This window comes from Cibotium barometz, chromosome 56, assembly GCF_041138505.1.
Source record: "Cibotium barometz isolate CiBa-2024 chromosome 56, ASM4113850v1, whole genome shotgun sequence".
Lineage (NCBI taxonomy): Eukaryota > Viridiplantae > Streptophyta > Polypodiopsida > Cyatheales > Cibotiaceae > Cibotium > Cibotium barometz.
Genome location: NC_141101.1, coordinates 40,696,225 through 40,720,392, shown reverse-complemented (window position 1 = coordinate 40,720,392; position 24,168 = coordinate 40,696,225). Strand labels below are relative to the sequence as shown.

At 42.0% G+C, this 24,168-nt stretch overlaps 1 protein-coding gene across 1 annotated transcript; it reads right to left on the bottom strand.

Annotated features, from left to right (window-relative positions):
• Window positions 1–1,684: 1,684 nt before the first annotated feature.
• Window positions 1,685–5,053, bottom strand: LOC147607219 (pentatricopeptide repeat-containing protein At3g09040, mitochondrial-like). Its single transcript, XM_086791406.1, has one exon. It carries the CDS (start codon window positions 4,512–4,514, stop codon window positions 2,223–2,225), a length of 2,292 nt encoding a protein of 763 aa, XP_086647532.1. The 5' UTR covers window positions 4,515–5,053; the 3' UTR covers window positions 1,685–2,222.
• Between the last annotated feature and the right edge of the window lie 19,115 nt (window positions 5,054–24,168).

Genomic DNA, 24,168 nt, shown 5'->3' with positions numbered 1-24,168 from the left:
GAGTAATAGCTTGCTCCATTCACATTTTTTCAAAAATAAACCTTAATGCACTACCTTTACAAATAATAAATTGATCTCCCCCTACATATCTACGATACAATGCCCACCCAAGCCAAAATATGGTATTAATTAAATATGAAAATGGACACATTGCCACATAAATCCTCCGTGCGACACACCATGATCAGTACTCGCACACCATGCTCAAACCGCCATTCATGCGACACCTCAATCAATCGATACTTTGGTAATGCTCAACACTTATTAGTCACAAGCGTCAATCACATTGGTTAGAACAATTAATGGGACTCCTCAACAATTAATCCCAACATGATTATACTCATAGGCACAAATACATAACACCAATAATACACTAGCTCGATATTTAAAATGAATCACCCACAATATCAATAACACTAGCATGATCCCAAATGCATATAGCAATAACATTAACCCAATGTCAGTATTAATCAATGTGGTATCACCCACGATACCAACTACCGGCATGATACAACGATATCTCATGCGTCCCAAATCAACCATAGAGTGGAATATCTAATATATATATATTCTTTGATTAGATGCACGGGTCATTGAAGCACAAAACAAAGATGACACCAAAAGACATGTAAAGTTACACTTCATCATCAGTTTGCTACTCTTTTGACATTGTAGACATGATCCACACCTTTAGTAGATCCTCATATACGGTAGTATTATTTAGCTACTTCATCCATTAGTTGCTTCTTGTTGATTTTGTCATGTTTTGTGTGTCTTAGAGTTCTCATACGTCTGCTTAGACTTCATTTCCAAGAGTCAACAACTTTTGAAGGGCATGTCACCTTCTTACACAAGGATACCATGTGTTCTGTTGCTAATAATACACTAATGCCAAAGTTGATGACAGATAGGAGAATGCAGGCTGAATTTAATGTACATCCTAATGAGGAAATAACAAGGCAGCCAGATGCAGAGTGAACTCGTGGAAAATGGAGGTGACAAATTGGAATGTGAATGATAAATCCTCTACAATGTTGTCACTGCGATTGAGGGTTACCTTATTGACCTGTTAGACAAGAAACCTCAGTCCAAGGATGTTGAAACAAACCTCAAGAAGAGTGGATGCTAACAGGCCTAAATAAAGAGTGGCCTTGCTCCACCGTGCCGTGTGCCATTGTTTCCCATGACGAGCCACATCCAAATCAACTACTCAAATATAGCGAGGTATGAAATGACACAAGTTTACAGCCATTGGTGTGTTTCCACCCTACGGTATTATTAGTAATGCACTAACTAATATAATATATTATTGGTGTGTTTCCACCCTACGGTATTATTAGTTTACAGCCATTGGTGTGTTTCCAAATGAACATATAATATATACCCGGCGCCGGTGAGTCAATTGCATTATTTGGTCACCTTAAGAGGATACGGTCGGCCCCAGCCCTATTTTTATTTTTCGGACTCCCGTGGAAAACATCTATTGGTATGGATTGAAAATTAATTAATTAATTTTATTATGAATAAAAGGGACTAATGAAGATCTCCCTTTCAGAACAAGAAAAGAATCTCTAATGTCCTGCCTGTGATCTGGAAAGTATGATGCTGACCATATAGTCATTTGACTTGGTCCTTCGATGAGGGTTAGGCAGGGGTGGTAGACTACTCTTGAGCCGGGGGGGGGGGGGGGGGGGGGGGGTGTCTCCTGTTCAAATCTCGTTCACCTCAGCTGATGGACACCAAGTTCCTTCACTGCCCACGGGCAACAAACCATGGCCTCTCCCTGCTCCCAGTGGGTAACCGTTGAGCTTGAACAGGAGCAACATTGTTGACTCACTAGCAGGATCTCTGCACTGGGAAAACATAAGGGAGATGAGCACTGAGGACCCTATCGTAGGAAGGGCAAAGGCCCCCCTTTAGCTGCCCACATGGCGGCCAAGGCTGGTCAGCCCTATGTGCAGCAATTGTGATGCCTATGTCCAGCCTGCTATTGGGAGCGGTGGATGCTTTTTGCAGCCATACTGCACCCCAGCTGCTGTGGTCTCACCTTTCCATGCTAGGCTGTCCCTTTGACTGCTGCAGCTGGCTGCACATATTCAAACAGTTGTTCCGCCTGCCCAGACACTTGCCAAGCCTTCCAAAGCCCCCTTCATCTGCCATGGACGGGGATGGACCTCAAATCAGATCAAAATCCAGCAAATTGTGTTGCTGAGTGCTTCTCGTCATAAAGACCTACGTGCTGAGGGCATACTATCCACGTTTACAACATCCTTTAGCATGTTAATCATCTTGTGCACTTGTTCTGCCTTTTCCCACATAAGGTTAGCGGCATAAATATTTGCCATCAATCTATATCCAGCAGCATTTTTGGGATCAGAACTCACAAAGCATGCAAAGGCTCTTTGTCCTACCTCCATATTGCTATATTTTGCACAAGCTCCAAGCAAGGAGATCCAAGCCACTGCGTTGGGTTTGTGTGGCATTTGAATGATCAGGTCTTCTGCCTCTTTCAAAAGCCCTGCACGACCAAGCAGATCAACCATGCAAACATAGTGCTCGATTGTTGGTATCAGGCCGTACTCTCCTGTGATGGACTTGAAATACTCATTACCTTGCTCTAACAGACCTGCATGGCTGCAGGCACAGAGAATGTTCAAGAATATCACATCATCTGGCTTGAGACCTTCATGCTTCATGTTTTCAAAATATTGTAGGGCAGCATGACTATGCCCATGCTGGGCATACCCCGCTATCATTACAGACCAAGACACAATGTCGCGTCCAGGCAACTCATGGAACAATCGTTCGGCCTCATCTAGATTGCCACATTTGGCATACATATCCACCAGGGTATTACCGACTACTGGAACCAGTTCAATACCCCGTTTTGCTATGTTCATATGGATAAGTCTGCCCATATCTAGGGCTGCTATATTACTGCATGCTTGAAGGATGCAAACATACGTCACCTTGTTTGGCTCTACACCCTCTTGTTCCATTTGACCAAACAACTTGAGGGCCTCCTGACCATGGCCATGCTCTACATATCCAGCTATGATTGCAGACCATGACACCACATCACGTTCAGGCAACTCTGTAAAGAAAATTAGCGCATCCTCTAGACTTGCACACTTCGCATACATGTCGATCAAGGTGTTTTTGATGAACGAATGTGATTCAATCCCATCTCGTCTGATGTCGGCATGGATCAGCTTACCTTGCTCGAGGGCTGCTATGCTGGCACAGGCTTTAAGGACACACATATACGTAACATCATTGGGCTTAATGCCTACTTTGCACATTTTCTCATAACATTTAAGGGCTTCTTGGCCAAATTCATGTTCAACATACCCTGCGATCATGGTGTTCCAAGAGATGACATCTGGCTCAGACAATTTTGCGAACTCTCGAACTGCATCCTCAAGGTTCCCACACTTCACATACATGTCAATTAGGGAATTCCTGACACACATATCTTTTTCCAATCCGTACTCTATGATACACTCATGAAGAAGCTTCCCTTGATCCACAACTTCAAGAGTTGTACATGCTTTAAGTACACATACAAAGGCGATGCTGTCTGGCTTCGTGCCCTCTTCTTGCATTCTTTTAAAGAGCTCTAGTGCTTCCTGACCATTTCCATGCTCAGCATATCCTTGCATTAAAGTAGCATATGAAACCACATTATGTTCGGGCAGCTTCTTGAACACCTCATGTGCATCCTCGAGGCTGCCGCATTTTGCATACATGTCAACCAAACTATTTCCAACAAACACATCCAAGTCAAGCCCATAATAGACAATCAGCGTGTGAATCCCCTTGCCATTATCTAACGCTTCCATGCCACCACATGCTTTGAGAACAGATGTGAACGTGACCTTGCTTGGTTCTATGCCATTTTGTTGCATTTTCTCAAACAGCTGAAGAGCTTCCTGACCACATGCATGCTCAGCATATGCCGCAATTAATGTATTCCAAGTCACTTCATCTGGTCTATGTACCTTTTCAAAGACCTCGCATGCCCTCTTTAGGTTGCCCAACTTGGCATACATGTCAATGAGGGCACTTGTAACATGAAGATCCGACTCAAAACCGCTTCTTGAGATGGTGGTGTGGACAAGCCTGCCCTGAGCTATCGATTTGATGCGCACACATGCTTTAAGGGCTGCCACAAAAGTGTATGAACTACATTTTATGCCGGATAACTGCATCTGATGATAGAGAATCAGAGCCTGCTCACCCGGCCCGTGATGGGCATATCCTGAGATAAGTGCCGTCCATGTGTACACATTCTCCTCCAGTAAATTACTGAAGACCTTATGTGCTTCTGCCACATTTCCACATGAAGCAAACATAGCAATCATCTGACAACCCAGCTTGAGGTTCCCTTGAAGACCATTTTCTACAACAATGGTATGCAACCGCCTGGCTGCTAAAAGGTCTTTTTTCTCTGTGCACGCGAGCAAAAGAGGAGTCAAAGTATTCAAAGAGATGTGCAATACGAGTTCTTCCATTATTTTGACAAACCGGGGTGTCTCCTGCGGCAGTCCTGTAGGGCAGACTTAGCAGAAAAGCCATTCGTTGCCACCCTGTGATGACAAAGACATCACACATGTGTATGCCCTTATCACATCCAACTAATGATGCTAAGTAGGAGTAATGAAATGCATATACACACTTCAGTGCCCACAAAGAGATCCATCGTCAAGATCAAAAGAGGGACTTCCTCCAGCATTGCCACTATGTTGGGAACAAAATTTGGAGATAACCGAATGGATTGTCTACCCAATAAACCTTAGAACCCTATTCTTAACTTCTAATTAAAACACATATGAATGTATGGACCTCATCTCTGCACACACAAACATCAACTCCTCAATCTGCACAGAGCCTGAACTTTCTGTAGTATTAACCGACTTCTAATCAAGCGATGCGGATTATTGCAAAATTCTAATAGAACAGTGCAAGCTTATCCAATCGCTGATTGTACGGGGCGGACGAGGAGGTTACACGCGAGAGAGAAGCTGATTGCTGTACATTCCCGATTTCTTGCTTGCTAATGTCCCCACCCCAAAATAAATAAATTGTCATTAGGGTAATAGGGTAGACGACGCACCCAAAACGTTAATGGTGGTTATTAATTAAATAAACTTTTGAATCTTTAGAATAATTATTTTAAGCTTGTAAAATTTAAATAGTATGTTTTAATTATAGTATAAAAACATACTATAATTACCTATCATACTAAATCAAAAATATACTATAATTACCTAGCTCTTGGTGCTTATAAATTCAAGGACAGAGGGGCAATCGTCGATGCTGGTTAGGTGGGCAAGAGCAAGCGTAGGAGGGTGAGGGGTAAGGTTCAAAGGTGTATTAATTAATGCTAGTGTATAGTATACGCGAGCATTAATTAATATGTGGCAAAAATATGTTTTTTTTGCGCGAGCATTTATTAATTAGTATTGAATATGCCAATATTTGATTTCGCATGGTTTTTAATTCGGTGCAAACTGTGCTTTTTGCATGCGTTTTTCGCGCATGTTGCCTTGCAGATGGATTTGTTCTAGGTTCTTCTTGAACGTTTGTGTGCCTTCTTCGACATCTTGCCTTGCCGGTTTTGCTCTGGAATTTCCTACATACGGATTGTTGCTATGGGTGGCTTGTTTACGTGTTCTAATTCGGATGGCTGGCATTTGTGCCTTTGAATATGATTTATATTGAATTGCTAATCGTTGGTTTGTGTAACATACCCATCTTCACTAATAAAGAAATGTCCATGTAATAGATGAATTTATGAGTTTTCATGGTATAAAAATCAATGATTTTATTAAATGAGCCATTTCTACTTAGAATCTTCAAATTCTGAGCCCAAATTTGGATCTGCGCGCGATTTTACTCTAATGTAGGATTTTATAGCATCCAAAACCTGCTCACAGAGTAGCTATGTTGGGACCTACCCCAATCCAGAGTCTACCACCCTTACCACATCAGTTTTTTGAGTCTTAGAAACTACAGCGGAACCCCCATACTTCATCTATGTGGACCGCGCTACCCTTATGTCGTCATAGTCAAGCTTAGGAATTTCCCTTGATGGCAAATAAGACTAATTATATTAGTCTCAGATCTTTGTAATAAAACTCGTCCTTGTAAATATTTGGAAATAAAATGATTTCAATGTTTTACTCTCCAAAATAAGCGTTGTGCAAGTATGAATCTTGTAATGTTAAAATTATTTTTACAATGATGGCCAGGACGATCAACCTCCACTTCCCAATGCGCTTTACACTGATATCCAGGAAGAAGCTCCTGCTCAAGCAAATGCAACCTCCCTCCTTTAAAGGAGAAGGTTCAAAGATTGAGAAGGATGCTAAAGTCTGGATTGAAGCTGGACGATTATTTCTCTGCTGTCGGTACTCGAGTAGCAAATCAATCTATGCTTGCATGGTTTCGCCTCATCGGAGATGCTAAACTCTGGTGGAAATAGTGGTGCCGTGACAAGGGAGTCACCAAGCATTCTCAAACGTGGGAAGACATCAAGCAAGCTGTGAAGGAAAGATATCTTCCCCCATCCCATGAATCCATAAAGATGAATGAGTTTTTTAGTCTTAGGCAGTACACCTTAACTCTTGAGGACTACTATTCCAAATTTATCACTCTTCGGAAGTATGCCCCAGCTATGACTACTTCCCAACAAGTGGCTCGTTTCTACCAAGGGTTAAATGATCCCTTAGATTCCCGCCTTGAAGCAATGAGGCCAAGCACATTACAGGATGGTCTCATACAAGCAAAGCCCCTTGTGAAAGAAATGAGGACTGACAAACCTAAGCCTCAAAGGAGATCTTACCCTAAGGCAAATCCTAAAGATCAACCCTACAAGAAACCCCAACAGAATTTCCCCTACTACAACAGAGGGTGGCAAAGCAACTCTTTTGTCCCCCGCTCGTATGATGCTGCTTCATCTAGAGAAGGCCCTTTGTGTTTTAAATGCAATGAGCCGGGACACTTTAGGGCCAACTGTCCCAAGATGGCAACATCATTTCCCCAAGGTGGCAGAGGAAATCAAGGCCATGGAACCCCTATCCACCAAGGTGCAAGAGGCGGTGGGGACGTGGCAGAGGCCGCAGAGGAGTAGTTGCTAGGACCGCCTATATTATAAGTGAAGAACCGACCTTGGAAATGGCTGAAGAAGAGCACGCCACCATCCATGCAACAGTAGAACACCAAGGTCCGAATAAACAATTTGGTGTAATCCAAACCCCAACCACTCATCATAGTAAGCCATTCCAACTTTTGATTGATTGTGGCAGTACCCATTCATTTCTTTCTCCTAGGTGTTTGTAAAAATTAAACTTGGGTCAAAAAACAGCTAGAAGAATCATTGCAGAGTTAGCCAGTGGGAAAGAAGTAGTATCTCGCCACTCTGTAGGAAACCTTGATTTTGAGCTGGGTAATGAGCAAACTCATGGCCACTTTGGAGTCTTGCCATTAGGAATTTACGATGGAATCCTTGGGATGGACTGGTTAATTACAAACAAAGCTAGCATTCACTGTAACCAGGGGAGTATCACTTTTGAAAATGAGCATGGCCAAGTAATATCCGTTCAGGGGATAATAAGAAAACCTAAATCTAGGGTAGTTAAGGCAAAACATCTTCTCAAGGGAGCACATAAGGGTCAGCAAGTTTTCTTAGTCAAGCTCAACAAAGCCATTGAACCTAGTAAGGAGACAGAACCCTCTTGGCTCTCCAAGAATTTTTTGACATCTTCCCTGAGACGAGCTTACAGGGCTACCGCCTCCTCGAGAAGTCGATCATGAAATCGAGGTAATCCCTGGAGCTCAACCCGTCTCAAAAACGCCCTATAAAATGTCCCTTCCTGAAGCCATTGAACTTAAAGAGCAACTTTCCCAACTTATTGAGCAAGGATTCGTACACCCCAGTAGCTCTCCTTGGGGGGCATGGATGGAACTCTCTGCCTTTTCATAGATTATCAAGGGCTAAATCAAGTCACTATCAAGAATAAGTATCCTATCCCTCACATCGACAAACTTCTTGACAGGCTTCATGGGGCCAAAGTTTTCTCAAAAATAGATTTGAGGTCCGGTTACTATCAGATCAAAGTCAAGGAAGCAAATATACCCAAGACAGCCTTCAATACCCATTACGACCACTATGAGTTTACTGTAATGTCATTCGGGTTAACCAATGCTCCTGCAACCTTCAACCGCCTAATGCAAGATATATTCTGTCCTTACTTGGATAAATTTGTGCTTGTTTTTTTATGACATCTTAATCTACTCCAAATTAATGGAAAAGCATGAGGAGCATGTGCGTAGAGTTCTGCAATTGCTGTGCAAACACAAACTCTATGCCAAGAAGAGAAAATGTACTTTCTTTACTCATCAAATTGAGTATCTTGGGTTCATCGTCTCCAAAGATGGCATCTCAGTAGACCCCGCCAAGGTCAAAGATATTCTGGAGTGGCCACCCCCTAAATCAATTCGTGAAGTTCATGGGTTTTTGGGAATCACGGGATGGTATTAAATATACACATGGCAGACCTTCACTCCATACATGTACTATAGAGACTGTACAATATACACTGCTGTGTTATTAGCAAACTTAACGATCACTACATGATAGCCTCATGACTCAGGTCATGTCATGGAGGGACACTTATAAACTCATCTCCTTCACTAATTGCTCTCAGAAATTCTACAAATCTCTCCTTAGATGTACGGCTCATTGGGGTCTACATTAGGTGGGCTATCTTCAACCAAGATTGGATCGGCTTGGTCACCTTTTTGATTTCTTGCAAGTTGATCATTTTGCTCGTCAAATAGAGGCTCTTCTTGTTGAGCCTCTTCAGGCTTCTCTTTGGATGTCTTCAAGAAGTACCTTACAGACTCGCCTTCTATGTAGTGATCTTGAAAGAACACTTTCCTTATGTCGGAGATGTCAGCCAAGTCCGTTGTCTTTAGACATTTCTAGATGGCAAGAGATCTACTTGAATCCATCCCATTACCAACTTTGGGAATTATCCATTGTGCACTAGGAAAATACTTGCTGCTCCTCATGATTTTCAGAAGAGTAACTCCAAGTGTTATTGGCCATTTGTTGAGTATATAATTCTCCATATATATGAAAGCACACTCGAATACATTCACCGGCATTAGGCACACTCAATTCTTGAGATCACCCTAACCAAATTGCCCATATAGAGTTCTGCCTCTCTCGACATCTCCTCTGTAGAAACATTATGTGCATGGAATCGAAAGTGAGGCTTATGTAGATCCTTCAGATAATAACCTACCATGCCCTCAAATGTTTGCATTTTAATCTGACGTAGTGTGTGGCACATCACAATAGCCCCTACTAGTTTGTTAATATGAACCACATCAAATATTGCTTCACTGTTTTTCTAATTGCAATGATTGATGATGTAGAGAGTATACGAGCAACCATTTGAAAGTGGAGATGGTGAAGGGTTCCACCTCTTTCCAAGGAAAAGACTGCGTGTGTGCACTCATGTCGGACAAACTCCACAAGGGAATCCCATAGAGAGATATCCACATCATCATTGCCAATGCCGATAGTGATAGAAACTTCCAGCATCTTTAAATTATTGCAAGTTGGAAACTTTGGACATGGAGCCACTACATTATTGGTTGGACATGCAGGAGATGAAACGGACACATCATTCATTTTCTTCCTCTTCATCATAGCACAAGAGGTCTCAGAGCTTCTTGGCAAACCACAAAATCCAATATATTAATTCACGTATAAATTCACATATACAATCCAATACCTGTGATGAACAAGCTCTGGGTTTAACTCCTTTCAAATTTTCCAAACCAACCGAACCTTCTGGAGGAGTAAAGATACGAGGAGAAACATTCTCCTTGTTCGTCGATGTAGCCACACGATGCTTTGAGGGATGGCTATGGTGGGCAGATGAAAGGCCGAGAGATAAGGTGTGCAAAGAAGATCGTACACCTTCCATGTGACCCGTTGGTCCTAAGTAATGCCTTTCGCGCGAAGCAACACACGTTGCTCTCATAGGCAACGAGAACTTTAATCAGATGCGGGTATCCAGTCCCTGATGATGAGAGGTTGTCACCACTGAGTAGTGTTTCCAGTCGTACGAGAAGAGGGGTCAATTGGCAAGGCCATACGCTCGTGGAACTTCTTGTGGAGTATAGCTCACATCCAAACATCTAATTGAGGAACGCGGCAACGGCCATGAAGCTCCGAAAATGGAAGGCCTGGTCTATGAGGTGAGACGGCTGTAGGAGCTTTATCTCTTCTATGACTAGGCTGAGATACGGTGATAACCATATGCAAACTGTAAGGTTCCCCCCTTCCAAAATAGGGAAAACACTTAAGATAGTCCACTAAGTCTTAACTTGGAGAAAATTTCCTATTCATCGACACCTTGACCATGCAGAGATTCAAGGATACGATTCATAGATAAGACCTAGTCCTATCCCGCAGGGAGAGCATGATCTTCTAAAAATCAAATCACCCATAGGGTAATTGATCATAATTTGGGCAACTACTAGTCTTGATTCCTAGAGACAACGCTTTTTTCCTCATCCATGCAAGGCATAGCCGTTGGCCTAGTCTTTTAGAATAGAATTGCCTGAGAACCTATTTATCTGTTGGAAAGCTACCCGACTAATCAGGTCCACCCGTCCGTACGATGGTGCTATCGGGGCATTCCATCCTCCCACTTTCCACCCTAATCACGCGTCAATTTTATTTTCTGATTAATTATACCACACTGTTTGACATAAATAAACATGTTTCTTAATTAAGGCCCTTTTCACAAGGTTTGTTAAAACAGCCTTTTTCCACAGTACAATAATGCCAAAGACAAGCTTTATAAAAAATTTTTATACATGAATTAATTCCATACAAGCTAAACCGGCTCTCTTATTCTTTTCCTTTATACTGCCAATGATCTAGAATTCGGCCTTCCAGCCTCTACATGCTGGGAAAAACCCTATGGACCATACACCTCATTGTCGACTGCCGCTGGCGAACGAGGACTCAAGCCGGGGCCTGTCGTCCTCTGTCGCCCTCTGTCGCCCTCTCAGGCTTCGTCGCTTGATCCTCCTGCCCCTCAGAGGGATGTCTGCGCACTAGGGTGGGCTTATTCACTGCACTAGCCTGGGCCCTCAACACTAGACAACATCATAATCTCTTGCCTCAATCGGCGAACCTCATTCCCCCAATGGTATGAGGGATACCTTGGGCCATTCTCGGGCTTTGCTAACGACGCCGCCCGGCTACACAAGCACGAAACGGAGTTAGCATTGAAGCCAGGAAAAACTTGCACTCTTTCTCTTAAAGATAACAATTTCAATACAATTCATTGAATACAGCATCACTTCAAATCGTAGCTTCATACAATTTTATTTTATTATTTTAAAAGGAAAAGATACATTTATTAACATTAATATTAAAGAAAAAGAACTCTTCTTTAAAAGATAACCAAGCTAACCTGGCCACCATTTCCTTGAGGACCTTGTAACGGGAGGGTTAGGGCCGCATTAGGAGCATCTTCTCTAATCTCATTGTTGCGCGCTCCTCCCGAGGTAATATTATGGCATTTTTGGGATGGGGCCATCTTGGACGTCGCCTTGTAGGGCTCGCTATCGTCGCGGTCGAAATGCTCCAGTCAGATCTCAATTCCGAGATCGTCTGCTCAGCGTATGAGCAAAAGACCATAGCGCATGAACCTTCTCTAAGGCCAAAACCTCTTGCTAAAGTCCACGCAAATGGGGGGGGAATTTTGTGAGATGTCCTTAACAAAAACATTTTGTTGAAGGGGAGAGGGGTGCTGCTGTAAGTCTCTTCACATGGGGGGGAGGGAGAAGAGCTAAGGACACTGCCTTCTAACAAGGGGGGAGTTGAGGAAAGTTTCCTTATCTGAAAAGTGGCAGATGAGGGGGTGTTGAGAGGGGCGGTAGCAAGGGGCGGCTGCACTGCAGCAAGTACATTGCGCAGGGACAGATGGCGACACGGTAGAGTATAGGGTACACACAAATGCGTGCTGCCCATGGAGCACCCCAAGGGTTTATATAGCTGTGGGGTACAGGTGTGAGCGCTGCGCAAAGGACGGTGTGCCGGCAAAGGTTGTGGATCAGTGGCCTGCATGGCTCTGGGGGAAAGGTACGGTGGCGGCGGTTAACAGGGAAAGGAGTGGTACGCATGTACCTTATTTGGACAGCATGGGTGTCCACGCGGTGCGTGTGGACCACACACAGTGGGTGGTCGACCTTTGGTTTTTGTGCGGCCATTGTACGGGCACCCTGGTGAGTGTGTACGTTCTCTTTTTTTTGGGACGGGGTCTCCAAATTTGGAGCATCAACCTCGATTTGCGTGTCGAACCGTAGGGGGGCTAGAATTGTTTTTTCCCGGGATGTTCCCTTGGTCGTTGGGGTGTAGACCATTCGTCGATCGGATGCCCGGTCGTGCATTTATTAAGGTTTAAAGGTCGTAACCAAAGTTGCGTATAAGCTTGATCCGGTGTCCGTTTTGGATGCTGTAAAATCCTATATTAGGGTAAAATTACACGTAGATTCTAAATTTGGACTCGAAATTTAAAGATTCTAAGTAGAAATGGCTCATTTAATAAAATCATTGATTTTTATACCATAAAAACTCATAAATTTATCTATTACATGGACATTTCTTTATTAGTGAAGATGGGTATGTTACATCCTTCCCCCCTTAAGGAAATCGAGACGTCCTCATCTCATCATGAATTGGGGATAATCCTTTAGGAGTGTAGCTTCATCTTCCCAAGTTGCATCCTCTTGAGGGTAATCTTTCCATTGTACTAGATGTTCTACAAGAGTTCTATTTCGGAGTCGCCTTTCCCTAGAATCTATGATCCTACTGGGCTGCTGTAATTCAAGGACTCCTTGAGTAGGGATTACAACTTGTTCATCATAAAGAATATGATCGAGACTGGGTACATAAGGTTTTAACAAAAACTTATATGAAGTACATTATGGACTTTGATATGGGCTGGGAGAGCTGGAGTTTATAGGCACTTTTACGACCACAATACCTAGGGCTGAGCTTCTTATATTTCCCAAGTGATAGAGAACTTTATTTGGGTCGCACTCATAGAAGAACTTTGTCTCCTTCCTTGAAGATCCTTTCAGACCTCTTGGTGTCAGCATAATGCTTTTGTCAATCTTGAGCAGCTTTAATATCCTTTTGGATTGCCTTTGCTTGTTCCTCCATCTCTTCGAGCATTTTCCTGGATGCCTCAACTCTTATAGTCGGGTCAGAGAAATGTAGAGGAGATAAGCATTCTTACCCATAGAGTGCTTTGAATGGTGACATTCCTATGCTCTGATGATAAGATGTATTGTAGGCAAATTCTACCAGAGGAAGGTATTGAATCTATCTTCTTGGTTCCCGTCCACAATATGCTCTAAGAATGTCTTCAATTACCTGATTGACTCTCTCAGTCTGGCCATCGGTCTCTGGATGATAAGCTGTGCTAAAGCAAAGTTGAGTGCCCAGGGCTTGAAATAAGGACTGCCAGAGCTTTGAAGTGAAGTCGGAATCTCGATCACTTGCTATCCTTTTTGGGAGACCATGAAGTTTGAAGACTTCCTTAATGAATATTCGAGCAACATCAGAAGCTTTGAAGGTCTTCTTTGCTGGTATAAGGTGAGCTAATTTGGTAAGTAAGTCCACTACTACCAGAATGGAGTCATATCCTCCTTGTACAGTGGGGAGACTTGTGACAAAATCCATACTAATGCACTCCCACTTCATTTGGGGAATATCCAAGGTGAGCTAATTTGGTAAGTAAGTCCACTACTACCAGAATGGAGTCATATCCTCCTTGTACAGTGGGGAGACTTGTGACAAAATCCATACTAATGCACTCCCACTTCATTTGGGGAATATCCAAGGGTTGAAGTTTCCCAGGCATCTTGACCCTTTCAGCTTTGATCCTTTGGCATGAGAGACATTGCTTCAAGTACCGAAGGACATCATTTTTCAAGCCTACCCAATGAAAGCTCCCTCTTACGGCATTTAATGTTTTTGCATAGCCTGGGTGTCCTGTAGAGCAGGACTATCATGAGCTTCATGGAGGATTAGTTTCTTTAAAGCAGGATCCTTAGGGATACATAGCCTGTGAGATTGAAGTAGAGGCTTCCTTCATGAGTGGAGTATCCCTTGATTAGATTCTTCTCTTTCTCTGAATTCCCCCCTTCTTTTACTAACTTCATCATCCTTTGATAATCTGGATCATGAGATGAGACTTCTTCCACCTTGACAAGTATGAGATTATTTGGCATTGAAATTGCACTTAAGAAAGATTTGCGGCTAAGTGCATCTGCTACCACATTATCTTTCCCAGGGCAGAATTTGATGTCGAAGTCATACTTGTAGAATTTCAATCCATCTCCTTTGCCGCATGTTGAAAGATCCACTTCAGACTTTTGTGGTCAGTTACAAGCTGGAATTTGCTCCCCAAGAGATAATGTCTCCATAATTTGAGGGCAATGAACAACTGCCTAAGAGCTCCAAATCATGGGTGGCATAATTTGCTTCATATTGCTTCAGCTTGCGGGAAGTAAAAGCGATTGGTCTTCCTTCTTGGCCTAAGACACCACCAAGTGCTAGACTACTGGCATCAGTAAAACCACTTCAAATTCCTTGGTGAAATTAGGAAGTTTCAGGACTGGGGCAGAAGTAATAATGACCTTGAGCTGATCAAAACTGTTTTGATGGATTGGCAGCCACACTATTTTGCAATCCTTCTTAAGAAGATCCGTCAAAGGTGTACAGCTACCAAGGCATAATCTTTGATAAAATGTACATAATAAAGACCCGCCACATATGTGGGAATAAAAGATGGCGTTAGTAAACTAGGAAGTAAACTATGTAAACTACAAAGTAAACTAGGAAGTAAACTATGATGGAATTTTCTCGATTTACTTTGTAGTTTACTCGGCGTAGTTTACTTGTCTGAGTTTAATTTATTCGACGGCCCAAAAAAGAAATCGCGATTTAGATCAATGCCCTCCATTGATCTCATCTGACTAGGGTCTTTAAGGCCCCCAGGTTAGATAGTGCTGAGGGCCTTTTCGCACACATTTTCTGTGAATTTCGAAGAGCTAATAGTACTTTTCTAGGGAAGGCAAAATGGGGAGACTCCTCGTTCATGAATCCTAGTTCATGAGGTTTGTAAGGAACACTGACTAGAATTTCGGGATTTCAACAACTTTTCAATGCAAATTTAGGGTTTTCGTCGAGTGTGTAACTTGTAAGGCCTTAAGTGTCCGCTCTTACTCCAAATTTAATGACTCAAAAATGAATATTTTTAATGGCTAATGTTCTTTTGGTGTAATAGGTAATGTTCTTTTTGTGTTTTGTTAGCACTATCTATGGTGTAATAGGTAATGTTCTTTTTGTGTCTTGTTAGCACTACCTATGGTGTAATAGGTAATCTTCTTTTTAATATTTTAGGCTAATGTTCTTTTTGTGTTTTTTTAGCACTACCTATGGTGTAATAGGTAATGTTCTTTTTAATATTTTAGGCTAATGTTCTTTTTGTGTTTTGTTAGCAATACATATAGTGTAATAGCTAATGTTCTTTTTGTGTTTTGCTAGCCCTACCTATGGTGTAATAGGTAGTGTGTAGTATCAATTTCAATAATTCCACTTATGCAAACGATTAAGTTCAAGTTTAGGTGTACCTTCCTCTTTCAAAGCTCCTTTTCTTTTCCCTTTTTTATGTGTGTGTGTGTGTGTGTGTGTGTGTGTGTGTGTGTGTGTGTGTGTGAGAGAGAGAGAGAGAGAGAGATTATCAATAATGTTGATATGTTATCAAACGTGTTGTGTTGTAATATGTCTATCTCCTATCATTTACCCATTATTACACTTTTATTACTTAAAAAAGAATATTTACCTATATGTTCATAGGTCGAGGGCATCACGATTCAGGTTAGAGCTCATTGGCAATATTATGCAAAATTATTCTTGATAAGATTTTAAACCAAAATATTCTAGTGCATCATATTATTATCTATGATAATTTTGCACTTTCTAAAGCCCAAAAAGTATGCTTTTCAGTGCAATAAATGGGAAAACTTTACTTTCCTATATTGACTCCTCTACCCTAGTGCTAATTGTTTTTTAGTTACAGATGACAAGTTTCCCTCTCACATGCAATCCCCTCCACCCTAGTGCTAGTTGCTTTTTAGTTAGAGATAACAAGTTTCCCTCTCACATGCAATCACCTCTCTACATTGCATCCGCATATACAGCTAGCTTGTATCCATTGCTGCTTCCCTCCCTTCTCTCTGACTTTGGTTGTCTTGTCAATAATCACTTATGATATCCTAGATTTTTATCTCCTAACAACAATGATATATTTCGCATGTTGTCTGCTGAAGACAAACTAGATGGAGACAGCAACTACCCACTTTGGGCATACATGATGCAGCATGTTTTGGTTGCAAAAGGAGTGTGGAACATTGTGCAGAGTATGGATTTACGTCCAGGTTCTTTGGATGTAGGATCTATTGAGGATGTTGCAGGTTCTAGCAGCTCTACTGTTTTTGCTGCTATTTTACCCACTGCTGAACAAGCTCGTTGGGATGGTAAAGATGCGCAAGCTCATGCCTTGATTGCACTTTCAGTCAAATGTAACATCGCCCCACATATTCGTTCAGCTAAAATAGCAAAACAGGCTTGGGATATTCTAGCTGGTTTGTATGCAGGTCGTACGAGGCAAAAATCTCTTACCTGCGTAGAGCTAGAATTGAAGATTATGCAGGAAGATGATGACATGAATGTTTTTCTTGCTGAGATTAAAGATCTCAAAGAATAGTTAATTTCTACAGGTGAGATTAAAGATCTCAAAGAATAGTTAATTTCTACAGGTGAGATTAAAGATCTCAAAGAATAGTTAATTTCTACAGGTGAGATTATTCCTGATCATTCTCTTGTGCAAACTGTTCTTCATGCTTTACCTGAGACATATCAGACTTTTGCTTCCACGTGGAGACTTCTTACTGAGGACAGACCTGATGCTGTCAAGTATGATACTTTAGCCAACAAGCTCTTGCAAGAAGCGCAGTCCAGGCAAAACAGGGCCAGGCAGCGTGCAGTTGATCAACCATTTATTGAGCTGCCCAGCAGCAGCAAAGAAGAAGTGGTAAGGCAACCCCTTCCACTGTTTCTTCTCCTATTAGTAGGTCTGCAACTTCTTCTCCTTCCAAAGGTAGCTACAATAAGTCTGAGAAGGCTCTTGATAAAGGCAAGAAAAAGACCAGGTGCAACTATTGTAAGGCAAATGATCATGTAATTAAGAATTGCCCTAAGCTAAAGGCTAAAGAGGCAAAGAAGAAAGAGTCAAATGCAGCCACAATAGCGGATGCTTCTACAAATGCAGATTCTGCAAATGTTGTGCAGGATACAGAATGGGCGTTTAGCGTGTATTGCCAGTATGACCCATCTGTACATGATGCATGTTTGGCAGTTTCTGTTGACTCTAATGTATGGTATTTTGACAGTGGTGCTACAAAGCACATTACCTCGCATCGTGATATGTTCACTTGTCTTGAGGCTGTCTCTAATGGGAATACTGTCACATGTGCCAATAATGCTTCTTACCCAGTGAAGGGCGTTGGTAAAATTATGCTTATTGCTGCAAATGGCAGTGCTTTCACACTTTCAAATGCTTTGTATGTGCCAGGGATAAAGAAGAATCTATTGTCTGTCTCTGCGCTTGCTAGACTTGGACTTGTAGTCAAATTTGTGGATGACAGATGTACTGTTCATGATTTGACTTCTGGTGATACGATTATTGCATCTAGCACCTTATTTCGTGGGCTGTATAGGCTCAATTCTTATGAAGTGTGTGGAAGATTCAGCAAATGCAGTTTCTGATGAAAAGGCAGTTTCAGATGCAAAACTATGGCATGCTCGTTTTGGTCATCTGAACTTTGCTAGTTTGCTGCGTTTGCAGAAATTTGATATGGTTGCTTCATTGCCCCCTCTTGAGGCACCATTGAAACATGTTTGTGAAGGCTGTATTTTGGGCAAAATGCAGTGTTCTGCGTTTCCAAAGGATGGTTCTGTGCGGGTCACTCGCAAATTGTAACTTGTACATAGTGATGTATGTGGGCCTATGCAAACTCCATCATTTGGTAAACACTTGTACTTCGTGACTTTCATTGATGATTACTCAAGGCATGCATGGGTATATCCACTGAAGGCAAAGTCCGAAGTGTTTTTGTGCTTCAAACAGTTTTTTCTTATGGTTGAAAATGTATCCAATTGTACTGTGGGCACCCTCCGTTCTGATCGAGGGGGGGAGTACATGTCTAAAGAGTTTGATGCATTTCTGGCTAGTCGTGTGGGATAAAACACCAATGTACAGTGCCGTATACCCCTCAGCAAAATGGTGTTGCTGAGAGGAAAAACAGGTCACTTATGGAGATGGCACGACGTATGGTCAAGAGCCAAGCTTTGCCACATGCGTTTTGGCTTGAGGCTGTCATGTGTGCTGCATATGTACTCAACAGGTGTCCCACTAAGGCCTTGCAGTCTACTACTCCATACGAAGCTTGGCATGGCAGGAAGCCTTCTATTGGTCACTTGCATGTCTTTGGTTGCTTGGCCTATGCTTTAGTGCCTGTGCAACAACGCAGAAAATTGGATGATAAGGCTGTCAAATGCATTTTTGTTGGCTACAGTGCTGAGAGCAAGGGTTACAGATTGTATCATCCACAGTCAAAGCGTATCTTGATTAGTCGAGATGTTGTTTTTATGGAAGATGCTGTGCAACCTTTGTTATCATGTACCAAAGAGACAGGTGTGAGCTCACGGGATGTATTTGATACATTGTTGCCTCTGTTTACAGGTGGGAATTCAAATGTAAGTCCTAATGAGGCAAATATTCAGCCTATGCAGATTTCAAACAACATCATAGATCAGCCTATTTCTGATGCAGATTTACAGGATGTAATTTTTGAGGATAGGGCTAAAAATGAGCAGGCTAGAGGTATGCCTAAATGGCTGGTGCAAACCTTGCGTGATAGTAAAATTGATGCACCTATATCTAGTCGTACTCATTCAGGTTTTCAGCATGCCTCTTATGCATCAGATTGTTATGCTTTGGCTGTGTCTAGTATGTGTGAAGAGGAAGAACCTCTTTCATTTGATGAGGCACAAAAATCAGAAAATTGGTTGGCTGCAATGCAAAGTGAATATGATGCTATAATGAATAATGGTACATGGTCTTTGTGTGATTTGCCTATTGGTAAAAAGGCCATTGGATGTAAGTGGGTTTTTAAGTTGAAACGAAAGTCAGATGGCAGTGTTGATCGCTATAAGGCTAGACTTGTTGCAAAGGGTTATGCTCAAGAAAAGGGCATTGATTTTGATGAGACCTTTGCTCCCACTTGTCGTATGACTACCATTCGTAGCATTTGTGCATTGGCAGCTCATAATGGTTGGAATGTACATCAGCTGGACATAAAGACTGCGTTCTTGAATGGAGATTTGCATGAAGAGGTGTATGTATCGCAGCCTCGTGGTTTTGTTCAAAGAGGGAAAGAAAACAAAGTGTGGAGGTTGAAAAAGGCTTTATATGGTTTAAAACAAGCTCCACGAGCTTGGTATGAAAAGATACATGCATTTTTGACTGCACATGGGTTTCAGAATAGTCCAACAGAAAGCACTTTGTATGTTAAACGTGTGGATGGTGTACATCTAATCATTGCTCTCTATGTCGACGATGACATGCTGCTCACAGGACCAAATGAGAGTCATATTGCTGATTTTAAGACTGATTTGAATGCCTCTTTTGAGATGTCAGATTTGGGGCATTTGCATCATTATTTGGGGATATAATTTAAGCAGTGTGATGGAGGTATTGCTTTGTGTCAGACAAAGTATATTGAGGCATTGTTGTTGCGGGGATTTGGCCCTGAAGACTGCAAGCCTATTGCTACTCCAATCGAGACAGGTTTGAAGTTGAGTCTTCATGATGTTGGAGATCACTTTGATATCACACTCTATCAGACAGCTGTTGGTTGCCTCATTTATGTATGCATTACGAGGCCGGACATTCAGTTTGCAGTCTCACACGTGAGCAGGTTTATGCATAGCACAGGGTCTCAGCATTGGAAGGCAGTTAAATGCATCTTTCGCTACTTAAGTGGCACCATACATCTTGGGTTGTTTTATCCCAAGGGGGGATCATTGCCACCAGATTTACATGCTTTTTCGGACTCAGATTGGGCTAGTTGCTATGACACAAGAGTGTCCACAAGTGGTTTTTGTTTCATGCTCGGTAGCTCATGCATTTCTTGGTTGAGCAAGAAGCAACCTACTTTGGCCACTTTTAGTTGTGAAGCTGAGTACAGGGCAGCTTTCACAGTTACGGTTGAGTGTGTGTGGCTCAGACGGCTTATGTGGCTGACTTGGGTGTTGGACAGGAGTCTGCCACCTCTATCTTCACTGACAGTCAGAGCGCATTGGCAATTGTGAGAAACCCAGTTTTTCATGCTCGCACAAAGCACATTGAGGTGCATTATCACTATGTCAGGGAGAGACTCTCAGCAGGAGAGATCAGCTTGGCCTATGTGCCAACACAAGACAACCTCGCCGATCTTTTCACAAAGGCGCTTCCTCATGAGAAGTTCGAAGCTTTCCGCAAAGCTTTGGGCTTGCTCCCCTTTGTGGACTGATCTACTTCGGGCATGGCACTCCCCTATACATGAGTGCCAGCTCTTGTTCACACCATCATGTTGAAATATACAAGTGAATAGGGTGTGTGTGGCAACAAGCTCTTGGATAGAGGCTGTAAAAGATGAGATGTAATTGTGAAAGAACCTGTGAAAAGGTTAGAAGAATCTACTGGGAGAGAATAATGGGTAGCATGAGGGAATTTAGGAGTGTGGAGTTATTCTGGGAGATAATCAGGGAAAAGAGAAGAGGTGGAGAGAATCATGCAAGAGGTGGAGATATTCAAGGAGTGAATCATGGAGAAATCAAAGGGATTTGATGCTTGATGTAAACTCTATAAATTGAGGCATAGCCCTAATGAGAATTTGCTGGTTTTTTGAGTATCCATGCCTACATTAATCTATTTGCTAATTATTCACTAATTACATCTTAATTATTTCTTAATCACTTTGTTAATCATGTTGATTATAGTGTTTGATCCACCATAGCTCATCATTTTGCTCAAATTTCAACATGGTATCAGATCCATGCCTAGAATCAATTAGATTTATGAGCCCATTAGTTAATTAATTAGAATTAGTAGATAATTAGCAAAAAATCAATTTTTTAGTGAGTTTTCACTTCTCCCCTTCACCCCCAGCCAGTGGAGGATCTCTAGCACCTTGCACACTCTAAATTAGGGCACAAGCTTCTAGCTTAAGCTAGCCAACACCCCTGGCTACCAGCTCGTCGAAACGGCGCAGCAAACCGCCGAAGGAATCAGGAGAAATCATCATTTTCTCCGGTGCCTTTTTTCACTGCAGATTTTGCCATTGCTACTTCATCAAGACAAATTGCTTCAATTCCTCCTAGCCCAAGGGGTTTTCAAGCATGCTCTACAAGCTGGTGAAGACAGAAATCAATTTCATCAAGTCTACAGTGAGATCCAAGCTCTTCATCAAATCTGCAGGTGACTTTGGTAAAACAGAGATTAAGCTTTCATTATTTGGTCAAATCTTGTGTTTCTTGGCTTAATCCTCTACTAGACTCATTGCTATTGATGCCTTTGAAAGCATTTGAGCTCATTTGAAGTGGAAGGCACCAGATCTGGGCTCCCCGCATACTCTGTTTTCTGCACACAAACCAGAGCATTAATTTGCTAATCAGTGATTAATCAGTGCTAATCACTGTACTTTGGTGCAATTGAGGGTTCAAATTAACCATTAGGTATCTGATACAAATCCCTAAAGCTTCAGATTGCAAATCGGAGTTGGTTTGATACTCCAACCATCCCGTACAAATTGGTTACTCTCAATTTAATGTAATTTCTGGTGATTTTATGCTGATAAAATTGTTGTAATCATCTATTAAACACCAGATTGAGTTGTAAAAGGGTAGACACTACCCTTGAATCTTGAATTTGGATCAAGAGGTAAGACCCCCTTCACATCACCATGAATTCAGCACAGGAAATAGCCAAATTTAATGGGGAACAATTTTATACATGGCAAACAAAAACCATGTATTTGCTGATGAGGAAAAATCTGTGGGGATTAGTTGAAGGGAGAGATGAATGCCCAGAGAGAGGGGAAAATGAGTGGAAGAGTAGGAATGAAAAAGCATTGGGGCTTATTGCACTCAGTTTAAATGATGAGATCATTCATCATATCACAGGGATATAGTGGGCAAAAGATGCATGGGATGAACTCAATAAATTATTTGGTACACAAGCAAAAAATTCCAAGATAAATCTATTAATGCAATTCTACAAACTGGACATGAAGGAAAGTGAACCTTTAATCACACACTTGAACAAATATAAAAGCATTAAGCAACAGCTAGCAGCTCTATTGGCAAAAAGGTAGAAGATGATGAAGCATTAGCTGTACTTTTGAAAAGTGTGGCAGAGGAGATTATGAAAACATTGTAGCAACACTAAAGAATGTACCTAAACTGAAGATACACGAGATAGAAGCAGCTCTACTAGAGCAAGAGAGCAGAGGCAAAGAGAAGAAAGAGCTCGACTCAACAGCAGGAGAGGAAAAAGCATTCTTCACCCGAGGAGGATTCTCTCGAGGACGAGGACGAGGAAGAGGCAGAGTAGGAGGGAGGACCTTCACTTGCCACAAATGTGGAAAGCCAGGACACATGGCGAGAGACTGCTACAGCAAACCCAGTGAAGAAGGAACGACATCGGCAAACTTCATGGAGGCTCCAAGGGAAGTGGTGTCGAATCATCTTTTCTGAGAGAGAGAGAGAGAGAGAGAGAGAGAGAGAGAGAGAGAGAGAGAGAGAGAGAGAGAGAGAGAGAGAGAGAACCCACAACCCAATGTAACCTGCCCCAACAAAGTAAAACCACCTCTGAGCCACCGATGATGTAGGCCAAGTGGTAGATGTATGTGTGAGCACTTTAGTCAAGGTCGCGGGCACTTATAGTAGCCTTGGACACATTGAGAGAGAGAGTGTCAAGGACTATGGAGTTTAGGGACTTGAGGCACTGGTCGCAGGCTATCAAGTAAGAGGGAAACTTGATACAGGGTCCAGGTGTGCTAGGATTATTCACTTGAGGGGAGGTGTTGAAATATACAAGTGAATAGGGTGTGTGTGTGAACAAGCTCTTGGATAGAGGCTGTAAAAGATGAGATGTAATTGTGAAAGAACCTGTGAAAAGGTTAGAAGAATCTACTGGGAGAGAATAATGGGTAGCATGAGGGAATTTAGGAGTGTGGAGTTATTCTGGGAGATAATCAGGGAAAAGAGAAGAGGTGGAGAGAATCAGGCAAGAGGTGGAGATATTCAGGGAGTGAATCATGGAGAAATCAAAGGGATTTGATGCTTGATATAAACTCTATAAATTGAGGCATAGCCCTAATGAGAATTTGCTAGTTTTTGAGTATCCATGCCTACATTAATCTATTTGCTAATTATTCACTAATTACGTCTTAATTATTTCTTAATCACTTTGTTAATCATGTTGATTCTAGTGTTTGATCCACCATAGCTCATCATTTTGCTCAAATTTCAACACATCACTCCCAGGGGGGATTTGTTGCCATATATATATATACGCAGTGATGTGTGTGAACACACTTAGGACCGTCGGGGCACTTTTTCCCTCTTTAGGAGGTTTTTTCCCCCGGCTTGTATACACGCCCATCCTTCTAGGGCTAACTTATCTTTTGTACATTGACACAATCTAATACACTGTGTTGTGTGCATTCTTGCTTCTTCTTCTCCAAGCTTTGTGTGCTTTCCTGCAACCCTAATTCCAATAGTACTAATGTCAGCCAAATGTGGTTAACGAGTTGCATTTAGATCCAGAGGCATCTACAGAGCATTTCACTACAATCAAAGGCCCAGCAAAGCATGATTAACTACTTTTGTTCTACAATTTGAAGACCTCGAATTTGATTCTTCTAATCTTCCAAAGGCAACAGCAAAAGCAACCT

Excerpts from the sequence above, each read along its gene's own strand:
- LOC147607219 (XM_086791406.1), bottom strand. The coding sequence starts at position 4,514 with ATGGAAGAACTCGTATTGCACATCTCTTTGAATACTTTGACTCCTCTT.